Raw genomic sequence first — 12,094 nt, forward strand, 5'->3', positions numbered from 1 at the left:
TCAGTCAAACCATTGTTGTGTGATGGGATTAAACGTACGAGATTTCTCTTCAAGGTTTGGGGGATGGGGGTGCTGCCTGTAAAACGTATGGCTGTATTAAGAGAAGTTAGAGTACTGCCCATCTCTCTCGTCCAAGACGCACTCCTCTGCAGCGTGCAGTTCACTGTGGCGTTTCTGTTAAAATGAGTCGGGGAGCCAACAGCAAAACCTAACTTTACTTTTAAAGATTTTAAACAAAGAAATGTTCTCCATTCGTCCTGTAACGGTCAAAAATCAATACTAGTGTAGCCTACTTCCTTGTTTATTGCTACAATTAATAAAGTGCAGATGAGAGAAAATAGTAAGTAGGTAATATATTGGTGCTTTAGAACGCAATCAGTGTGAAACTATAGTAAAATAAGCTTTATTTCTGTCTACTCTACAATGACAAATTCAAGTACAACACAACTGGTCTCAACTACTGCCAGAAAACGCTTAGTTATGTTGTAACCTTGGTTTTCTGAGTGAAGAGAATTTCTCTCCAGCATACATATGGAATAAGTAATAGTGTAACTCTTATGGCAAAACCTTTAAGTGCTCAGGTTTTACTTTGACTTTTGTTTGAATAAAGTACTTCAATCAAGTCTTTTGTTCACTGAAGTTTTCTGTAAAATAGTGTTAAAATCTCGTCTCGCTCTCCTGAACCCAATCGTGTGTCTCGTCTTGTGAGCTAGGTGTCTCGTCACACCAATAGCAATAGAGTTTAGCCTTGCATGGGTTTATTTTTAAACCTCACCACTTTGACTTTTTTTGCTTGCTTCTTCTCTTTAGGCTTGGATGGGCTCTCAACCTGGATAAGAGTGTTGATTTGCTTTATCACCATTTAAACCCTGACCTGCAACATGCCCATTGGCTAATTAATTTGTTTATTGCTCCACAGTCATCCTCACATGCAGGCGACCAGGAGCTGGTTTCGCGCATGAAGAGCATGGAACTGGAGAACCAAACTCTGCACAAAGGTATGCTTATAAGTTTTGTTGTGTCTCCATGAGCATTTGCTTACTTGTTATACAGTATCCATTAGGGATGGGCGAAATGGCCTTTTTTTATTGTAATTACAATATTTTTTCAGTTGTATAATATCCAAACCTTTTATCTAATTTATTTAGAACAATTTTATTTTAGAATATTTTACTCACTCCTCCCAAACCCATCCCTTCCACTTATTAATGCCGGGTGGCCTCTAGCTCATTTAGTAGATGTGTTGAGCTGCAGCAGAGTTCCCCAGCACTGGCTCTGGTGCTCTGCATGGTGTTCCGTCAGGTCAGCAGTAGTTGGTGGTTCAGCTATTCGAGAATAGGTGACTGTGAGCCGTGTTCACATCACTGCAAGCTGCCGGTCATTTCGACGGAGATTCCAATTAAGTAAGTAACTAGTTAAGAAAATAACTGATATTAGTCCCAGTCACTGCCAAGTTGTTTGTGTGTCTCTTTGGCAAACCGACGGGGGGTAGGACTGAGCCTATTTGGAACTACTGGAGCCCACAGGGGCACGTTGGTTGATGTTAAGGATAAAGCAACTTTCTTTCTTTGTTTCTTCATTTAAACAAGTCAACGTTAACAATACATTCAAGTTAATTAATAAAAATGATTTAAAGGCCAGCCCTAGTATCCATAATAAGTTTTCTTGTAATTTTGTTTGCTTGTTAGTGGTGGAGGAGATGAGAGCAGCCCTGAAGAAGCTGGAGTCCAGAGTGGCTACGCTGGAAAAGAGCCCAGCAGCTGTCCCATGTGCTAAGGTAGATATCCACGTTTTTTTTATTATTTATTTATTTTTAGATACATATGTTCTCTGTATTTATAAAACTGTTGTCTGAAAGAGTCAAGACAGCCTTGTCTCTGGAACAATTTGAAAAGTAATATGATGTATTCTACTTTGTTACATGTGTTCAGACTCAATTAAAAGAACATCTCATTTACAGTTACATAGTTTTTAATGTATTTGTTATTATACTCAATTTATTGTTTTGTATTGGGGAGTACCTTGCATAAGCCCTTTGGCTTCCTTCCTCCCCTGCGCATATCTATTAACTTTCTTATTGTATCATGTTTTAATTGTTTGAAGAAAGAAAGATAAAACTTTATTGGAAAAAGCCTTCTCAAGAGCAGGCATTTAGATACTTCCTGCCTTTTTTCCATTGTCCAGTCTGCTCCAGTCAAGGCTGTTCCTGTCAAACCGGTAAAGGTGGAAAACGGTGATGACGATGACATTGACTTGTTCGGCAGTGATGAGGACGACGAGGAGGCAGCACGCCTTAAGCAGGAGCGCGTGGATGCCTATGCAGCCAAGAAGTCCAAGAAACCTGCCCTCATCGCCAAGTCATCTATCCTGTTGGACGTCAAGCCTGTACGTGTCCTCTTAAACTGTATCATGTTGCTTATTCAAATTCTAGTTCCATCGTAGTTTTGTTCTCATACAGGGAACCAATGGTTATGGAAAATGTAAAATCAGCAAATCTGTCTCCCCAGAGAACGGATTAATTTGTAAAATGATTTTTGATTGAATAATTTTCTTGTTTCGGGTAGAAAATGAAGACTAAACATAGTTTGGGTTTAATCTCCTTTAAATTAATTTCCACTTAATTTATCTACTTAAATATTTTTTAATAATTTAGCCAGAATTAAACTATGCGTTGCAAACAATGCATTTATTAACTTAACTGTCCAACAAAATAAGTTAAACAAGCATGTATGTCATTCAACATACACTACCGGTCAAAAGTTTGGGGTCACTCACAAATTTCCATTGGACTCCATTATAGACAGAATCCCAGCTGAGATCAGTTGCCTTGTTTTTTTTAACCAGGGCAGCAGTTTCCAGATTACATTATGTGCTTACATAATTGCAAAAGGGTTGTTTAATGTTTTCTTAGTTAGTTTTTTAAAATATCAGATTAGTAAACAAAATGTGCCTTTGGAACATTGGATGAATGGTTGCTGATAATGGGAAATGTAGATATTGCATTAAAGATCAGCCACCCACCCAGATCAGCTGGTATCCTGTCTGTAATGGAGTGAAATGGAAATTTGTAAGTACCCCAAACTTTTGACCGGTAGTGTATGTTGAAGGTTTTGCTGCAGACTGTCTGATAACTGTCTGGTAAAATATTGTTTGGTGTGTGTCCCTTCTCTGCGTTCCCTCAGTGGGATGATGAGACTGATATGGTGAAGCTGGAGGAGTGTGTGCGCTCCGTGCAGATGGACGGGCTCCTGTGGGGACAATCCAAACTGGTGCCAGTTGGCTACGGCATCAAAAAGCTGCAGATCAACTGCGTGGTTGAGGATGACAAAGTTGGCACAGACATTCTGGAGGAGGAAATCACCAAGTTTGAGGACTATGTAAGCAACAACCACTTTGATGCAGATTATTTACCCTAATAACACTTGTTTTTTTTTTCTTACCTTGAGTTATATCTACAATAGATAGCTTTGATTTCATCTAAGGTTTTAAGACTTCTGTTATACATCTCTGCCTCCACCTTGATACCAAGTTGATGATTGGAATTTTATTTTTGTTGCACACAGGATTAAATAAAATTGCAGTAGGTTTAACAGCAAAATCAGTTTCCAGAATTTGTGTCAGTCATTTTAAGAAATTACTTAATTTAAGAACATGTGTAGCTACCTGGTTATTTCAAATTGCCCCTGTTTCCAATCTTTGTTCTAAGCTAAACAACTGCTGTTTTTAGCCTTAACAGATTGGATAGGAATGTGGTATTGATCTTGTGTAAATTTCCATTGGTGAAATGCTTTATTGTTGATTTTACTTTTCTTCCTTTGCAGATCCAGAGTGTAGATGTTGCTGCCTTCAATAAGATCTAAGCTCCATAAGCTGTTTACCTGCTGCTGCTCTGGTTTGCACGGTTATTAAAGTTTTGAGCACAAACCTCAGTTTTGTTATTATTCTTTGTAAAACATGAATATGGGTGAATTTACTGTAGTCTGTCAACTAGTGGCACCTTGCGAGTGTCACGGAACTTTAACATTGTCCTCAATACTGGTACCATTTAGCTGAAGTAAGCAATTGCGGTTCACAACTCTACAGTTTTAACACAACCTTTAATCATATGGTGGCTTCCTTAATTGGCACTTGGCCGTCAAAACTTTAAAACCCCTGGTATAACACTGTATAGCACTGCATAAAACATTTAATGATTTAGTAAGTAATAAAATGTTGAAAGTATAGTGTAGTTTGTCATGAAAAAAGACAGTATACTATGTTGTAAAATTTCATAAATGTCAAGTCATAGTACCATGTCATCAAGAGTAGTCATAGTGTCATAAAAATATTTTAAAATGTCGTATGTCAGTCATAGTATAGTATGTCATAAAAATACCAAGTTAGTATATCATAATGTCATTTTAGTATGTTTTAAACATTTCAAAATATATAGTATAGTTTGTCAAGAGTCATTTTCTGTCAAAAAATGCCAAAGTATGTCATATAATTGTAACAAAAAAATCAGTATAGGAAGCCATAAAGTGATAATATAATACGTCATAAAAAGTTGTTTATCATGTCGAAAACTCATCTGGTCATAAAATTCCAAAAGACAATATAGTTTGTCATAAGTCATATTTTCTGTCAAAAAAATCCCATAGTATGTTCTATGAAGGTCATAGCATGTCAAACAATCATTAAAAAAAGTCAGTCATTATAGTATGTTGAAAAGAAATATGTGGCTGGGTTAGCTCAGTTGGTAGGGCAGGCGCACACGTACAGAGGTTTACTCCTCAACGCAGCGGCCATGGGTATGACTTCAACACGTGGTATTTTGCTGCATGTCATTCCTCTCTCTCTCTTCCCCCTTTTCATGTTTTTATTTTCGTCCTATGAAAATGGCCCAAAATGACCCAGAAAAGGAAAAAAAAGCCCAAGTATGATATGTTGAAAAAAAGTCATATAGTATATTGGAAAAAAATAATCATACTATAGCATGTGGACAAAAGGCACAGTATAGTTTGTTAAAAGTCATGAAAGTCATTGTATGTAATAGTCATAGTATACTATGTCGTAAAAAGTCAGCATGGTATGTACTTAAGTCATAGTATGACGTTATTTCATCTCTATTTTATTACCTTCTATTTTATGACGTTTATGTTTTTGACATACGTGCCTACATTGACTCTTGTTTAACAAACTACACTGCCCCGTTTTCACATACTATACTATGACTTTTATTACATACCACGACTTGAATTTTGTCGACAAACTGTACATACTATGACTATTTCACACTGACTTTTTGATACTTTTTTTTCATCATAACATCAGTTTTTCAACAAACTATACTTTGACTTTCTTTTTTTCTTTTCTAGGTCATTTTAGGCCTTTATTTCCACAGGACATGTAAAATCCTGAAAGAGAGGGGGAATGACATGCAGCAACGGGCCGCAGGTTGGAGTCAAACCCGCAGCCGCTGCGTTGAGGAGTAAACGTCTATGTGTGAGCCTGCTCTACCAAATGAGCGACACCACTTTTTGGGAAATATTAGACCATGACTTTTTTTATGACCTACAATACTGTGACTTTTTTGTTCAAGACTTTTTTTCAACGTACTATACTATGATAGTAAGTCGAAAAAATGTCATAGTGGGCTATAGTATGTCGAAAAAGTCATAGTATAGTACGCTAAAAAGTCATAAAGAAGTGAAAGTATAGTATGTTGAAAAAAAACTTGTATGTCATGTAAAAGTCATAGTATTCATTATGTGTTAGTATTCACTTTCATTGTTCAAAGAAAATCATATATGTTAAGTCATTGTAGAGTGTCGTAAAATGGTACAGTATAGTACCATTTTTTCATAGTACAGTAAGTACAGTACGTTGAAATTATGTCTGTATGTCAAAGTCATGTAACGTATGTTGAAAAAAGTCAGTATAGTAGGTTGAACCTATGTATGTAATAGTATAGTATGTCAAGTCATAGAAAAGTCAAGTAAGTGCTGTAGTCAAAAAGTATCGTATGTCACAAAACAATTCTCAAAAGTCATATAATAGTAAGTTAAAAAAAGTCAGAAGAGGCTATAGCATGTCAAAAAAAGTCAGTGTAGTATGTCCAAAAAAATAAAAAATATGTATGAAAAAGTTATGTGGAAAAAGTCATAATAGTAGATTATAAAAAGTCAGTCAAGAAAATTAATGAAAAAGTTGTTGTATGCGTTGTAAAAAGTCGTACTTCAGTATGTTGTTAAAAAGTCATAGCATAGCATGTCCAAAAAAAGTCAATAGTATGTCAAAAAAGTCAAAGTACTGTAGATAATAAAACCATTATGCCTTAATCTTATCTCCAGCAGCTTATCTCACTGAGCTATTTATGTAGCTGATAATACACTGGTTTGAGTTGTATTTATTGTTCACAGTCCTGAAGATAAAAAAAGTCAGTTTAGTATGTCAAAGAAATCATAGTACTCCACAGAATTGAACCATCAAATTTAAATCTTGATCTTCTTGCTAGCAGCTTATCTCACTGAGCTTTTTACAGTACATAGTTTACAAGGCAATGGTTCGGGGTTGTATTTTTCGTTCACAGTACTGGAGACAAAAAGTCTGTTAAGTATGTCATAAAAAGTCATACAAAAGACAAAGTATAGTTTGTCTTGAAAAGTCAAAAGATTCATAGTATAGTATGTCGAAAAAAGTCTGAAAAAAGTCATACTGTTTATGTCACAGTGTAGTATGTTGACAACAAAGTCATAAAATACATAGTATATCTAAGGGTTGAACCCTTAATCTCCAATCTTGTTTGTATTTCTATTGGCTTATCTTACTGAGCTATAACTGAAGCCCACGTGCAATGGTTTGGAGGTGTATTTATCGTTTACATTACTCAAAAAGTCGTATAGTATGTTGAAAAAAAATTATGAAAAAGTCGTACTATAGTATGTCGAAAAAGTCATAGTATAGTATGTCAAAAAATACTTGAAAAGGTCATAGTATAGTATGTCAAGTAAAAGTCCTAGTATAGTATGTTGAAAAGAAAATCACAAAAAAGTCATGAAAGTCATAGTATTGCATGTCAAAAAAAGTCAGTGTAGTATGTCCAAAAAAATAAAAAATATGTATGAAAAAAGTTATGTGGAAAAAGTCATAATAGTAAATTATAAAAAGTCAGTCAAGAAAATTAATGAAAAAGTTGTTTTATACGTTGTAAAATATCATACTTCGGTATGTTGTTAAAAAGTCATAGCATAGTATGTCAAGAAAAGTCAATAGTATGTCAAAAAAGTCGAAGTACTGTAGATAATAAAACCATTATCCCTTAATCTTATCTCCAGCAGCTTATCTCACTGAGCTATTTATGTAGCTGATAATACACTGGTTTGAGTTGTATTTATTGTTCACAGTCCTGAAGATAAAAAAAAGTCAGTTTAGTATGTCAAAGAAATCATAGTACTCCACAGAATTGAACCATCAAATTTAAATCTGGATCTTCTTGCTAGTATAGTATGTTGAAAAAAGTCAGTTTAGTATGTCACAAAAAGTCATACTATAGTATGTCATAAAAAACTCATAATACAGTATGCCGAGAAGAAGTCATAGTATAGTATGTCGAAAAAAAGTCATAGTTTAGTATGTCATTAAAAACTAATAATCCAGTATGTTGAGAAGAAGTCATAGTATAGCATGTGGAAAAAAAATCATAGTATGTCAAACAAAGTCAAAGAGAATTTACACGTGAACCTATAATCTTGAACTGTTCTCTAGCAGCTTATCTCACTGAGCTATTTGTGCAAATGATAATACTTTGGTTCGGAGTTGTATTTATCGTTCACAGTACTGAATATTAAAAAGTCAGTTTAGTATGTCATAAAAAGTAATAGTGAGTATGTCATTAAATGTCATACAAAAGTTATGTAAAAAAGAGTTATAAAAGTACAGTACGTCATAGTAATACAGATAATTGAACCATCAACCCAATCAAATTATGAAAAAGTCATACTATAGTATGTCGAAAAAGTCGTAGTTTAATATGTAATAAAAAGTTCTATATTATAATGAAAATCCATAAAAAGTAATGGTATAGTATGTCAAAAACAGTCATAGTATAGCATGTCATATAAAAGTCAAAAAATAGTATGTCATAAAATATCCTGAAAAAGTCATAGTATGTAAAAAAATGTCATAGTAGACTATGTCAAAAAAAATCACAGTATAGAAAGTTTGAAAACAGTCATAGTATAGTATGTCATAAATAATAGTAAAATGTGTCATATAAAAGTCATAGTGAAGTATGTTGAAAAAAGTCATGTCAAAAACTGTTACGCCACAATATAGTACGTTGAAAAAAAGTCATGAAAGTCATAGCATAGTATGTCATAAAAAGTCATAGTATACTCTATCATATAAAAGTCATATTATAGTCTGTTGAAAAAAAATCATGAAAAAGTCATAGTATGTATGTTGAAAAATGTCAGGGTATAGCGTGTCAATAAAAAAGAATCACATTATAGATTGTCGAAAACAGTCATGGTGTAGTATGTCATAGTATAGTATGTCGAAAAAATCATGAAAAAGTCTTAGATTAGTCAACCTACAAAATTAATGAAAATGTTCTAGTATAGTATGTTGAAAAGGTCATAGTATAGTATGTGATTAAAATCTAATAATACAGTATGTCAAGAAGAAGTCATAGTATAGGATGTGGAAAAAAGTAATAGTATGTCAAAAAAAGTCATAGTAATCCAGAGAATTTAAACGTTAACCTATAATCTTGAACTGTTCTCTAGCAGCTTATCTCACTGAGCTATTTGTGCAAATGACAATTGGTTTAGAGTTGTATTTATCGTTCACAGTACTGAATATTAAAAAGTCAGTTTAGTATGTCATAAAAAGTCATAGTGAGTATGTCATTTAACGTCTTACAAAAGTTATGTAAAAAAAAAAGTTATAAAAGTACAGTACGTCATAGTAATCCAGATAATTGAACCATCAACCTTACATTTTGAATTTATCTCTAGCAGCTTAATACACGGAGATAACTATTTAGCTTATAATACAATGGTTTTAAGTTCTATTTGTCAGTCACAGTATTGAAGACAAAAATTCAGTTTAGTATGTCATAAAAGTAATAAAAAAGTCAAAGTATAGTATGTCTTGAAAAGCATTAAAGATTCATAGTATAGTATGTCGAAAAAAGTCATAGTATAGTACATTGGGAAAAAAAGTCACAGCATAGTATGTTGAAAGCAGTCATAGCACGTCAGAGGGTTGAACCCTCAACCTCCAATCTTTTTTCATTTATTTCCATCAGCTTATCTCACTGAGCTATAACTGAAGCTCAAGTGTGGTTGTTAGGAGGTAAATGTATCGTTTACATTATTCAAAAAAACAAAAAGTTATAGTTCAGAATGCACAAAAAAGAAAACAAGTCTTTGTATAAAATTTCATAAAAAAGTCACAGTATGGTTTGTTGAAAACAGTCATAGAAATGTCAGTTTAGCATTTAGAAAAAAAGTCACAGTATAGTATATTGAAAAAAACATGAAAAAGTCATACTATTGTATGTAAAAAAAAAAGTAATAGTACAGCATGTTGAAAAAAGTCATAAAAAATGTCTTAGTATAGTATATCACAAAAAGTCATAGTTGAATAAAACGTCAGGGTATAGTATGTCAGAAAAAAGTTATAGTATAGTATGTCGAAAAAAGTCTGTACAGTATGTCAAAAACAAATCATGAAAAAGTCGTAATAGTATGTCAAAAAAACTTCAAAGAATAGTACGTTGAAAAAAGTCATGAAAGTCATAAAAATCATGACCTTGATCAACCTTATCTCTAGCAACTTATCTCAATGAGCTGTTTATGTAGCCTATACAATGGTTTGGTGTATTTATCGTTCACAGTACTGAAGACAAAAAGTCAGTTTAGAATTGCATAAAAAGTAATAAAAAAATCAAAGTATAGTATGTCTTGAAAAGTCATAAAGGATTCATAGTATAGTATGACAGAAAGAATTCATATTATAGTACGTCAGAATAAAATGTCACAGCGTTGTAAGATGAAAACAGTCATTCTCAAAAATACCAAATTGTTGTAGTTTAGTATGTACAAAAAAGTCATAACATAAAATGTCACGAAAAAGTCATAGTATTGTATGTCGGAAAAAGTTCATAGTATAGAATGATTTGAGCCTGTTTTCTACTCTAGCAGCTTATCTCACTGAGCACAGAACAATTATCCAGTGTTGTATTTATTGTTGACATTAAGCAAAAACAAAAAGTCATAAGTCCTAGTTTAGCCTGTACAAAAAGTCATAAAAAGTCATAGTATAGTATGTCCCGGAAAAGTCATGGTATAGTGTCGAAAAAAGTCTCAAAACGTCTTAGTAAAAAGTTACAATATACTGTAGTATGTCAAAAAAACTGATAAAGTGATAGGATAGTATGTCAAAAACAAATAAATAAATAGAAAAGTCTTGGTATACTATGTCAAAGACTAGAACCCTAAGACAACCAAAAAACTGATGAAGTCATGGTATGGTATATCAAAGTGATAAAAAGTCATAGTATAGCATGTTGAAAAAAGTGATAAAAAAAGTCATAGTATGGAATGTTAAAATGTATAGTATACTAAAAAAAGTCATAGTAAAAAGTTACAGTATAGCATGTCGCAAAAACGGATAAAAAAGAAAACTGAAAAAACTGGAATTTCACAAAAAAGTCATAGTATACTATTTCAAAGAATAGAACCCTAAACCACCAAATAAAGTGAAAAAGTCATGGTATGGCATGTCAAAAAGTAATAGTAAGTAAAAAGGAATTTTAAAATGTATAATGAAAAAAGTCGTGGTAAAAAGTTGCAGTATAGTATGGGTCAAAAAGCGTGATAGTATTGTATGTCAAAAAAGTCATAGTCTTGTCTGTCCAAAAAATTGATAGTCATGGTATAGCAGGTTGAAAAAAGTGATAAAAAGTCATAGTTTTACATAAAAACATATGTGTTTAAAAAGGCCGGCTTGGGATTGCACCTGGGGCTTAGTCCACAGTGACTACTTGGTGGTCGCCTGTTGACAGCTTTTCGGAGGGGGCGAGATAAAAATAAACATGCAACAAATAATGTACCAACCAAAAACTCAATTTACCTCGGACACAATATAGACGTTTACAGGAGGAAAATAAAATAAAAAATAAAATGATAAAAAACAAAAAAAAGGGGTAGTCTTCTGATTACATGATGTAATTTATTCAATAAGATATCACAATCAATAGTGTCAAATGCCTTGGATAAATCTAAAAAATACCAATTCCACAGTCACCTTTATCAATGGCATCATTGATCTTTTCAATCAGATCTAATAAAGCCATACATGTGACTTCTTTTCCTAAAGCCATATTGGGATGAAACACACACACATATATATATACATATATAACGATAATTGCTGACATCATTTTTATCCCCAGATTTAAAAACTGGTATAATTTTTCGGCACAATTCCTGAGAGGAGTGAAAGATTTATCCAATAAGTGGCTCCATGATATCAAGTGCAATGGCTTTCAGCATCTTACTACAGATTTCATCCTCAGCGGCAGTGTACATTTTGTATTTTTTTCTTTTGGGATGATTTTGTGGACTTCATTGTTGTCGGTTGGCTTCATGAAGAAAGAATTGACATAGTTGCCTGGCAAAAACTGGTTAGGAGAGAAAGAGCTGATTAATGGTTAATGTTGTTAGAGAGTTTTTACCCAATGGAGACAAAGTTGAATACCGTAATAGCATCATATGTTGAAAAGAAAACATTAAAAGCTGAACATTTTCATATTTGAATGGTTTTTGTACCTGAAAGTGAGCAGAAGTAATGTAAATGTAAATGCTGCTAAATTACCATTCACACAATTATCTGCATTGTTAAATATCATTAAAGCATTTTGGGTGAACCAATCCGTTGCTAACATATTTTCTTCCATGTAAAACAGGGGTGTTCATGTCCCAAAAAGCACAACGACCAGCACTAGAAGTTATGTGACTTTTTCTTGGCTGAGAGTCATTGCTCATTACCCCTGTAAAACAGTGCACAAAAGACAGAAAGACCATATTGTTTATTTAAAATAAGA

General features: G+C 33.2%; 1 protein-coding gene across 12 annotated transcripts in view; it reads left to right on the top strand.

Annotated features, from left to right (window-relative positions):
* The window catches only part of eef1da (eukaryotic translation elongation factor 1 delta a (guanine nucleotide exchange protein)), a 13,059-nt gene extending 9,130 nt beyond the window's left edge, over positions 1–3,929 (top strand). For all 12 annotated transcript variants that reach the window (XM_034887803.1, XM_034887806.1, XM_034887800.1 and 9 more), the window contains 5 exons: positions 920–998; positions 1,689–1,777; positions 2,185–2,385; positions 3,183–3,377; positions 3,822–3,929. In XM_034887803.1, coding sequence (XP_034743694.1) covers positions 920–998; positions 1,689–1,777; positions 2,185–2,385; positions 3,183–3,377; positions 3,822–3,860 — 603 coding nt within the window. In that variant the 3' untranslated portion in view covers positions 3,861–3,929. The remainder of the gene's footprint in view (positions 1–919; positions 999–1,688; positions 1,778–2,184; positions 2,386–3,182; positions 3,378–3,821) is intronic.
* The last annotated feature ends 8,165 nt before the right edge of the window (positions 3,930–12,094 follow it).

This window comes from Etheostoma cragini, chromosome 12 (genome assembly GCF_013103735.1).
Source record: "Etheostoma cragini isolate CJK2018 chromosome 12, CSU_Ecrag_1.0, whole genome shotgun sequence".
Taxonomy (NCBI): domain Eukaryota; kingdom Metazoa; phylum Chordata; class Actinopteri; order Perciformes; family Percidae; genus Etheostoma; species Etheostoma cragini.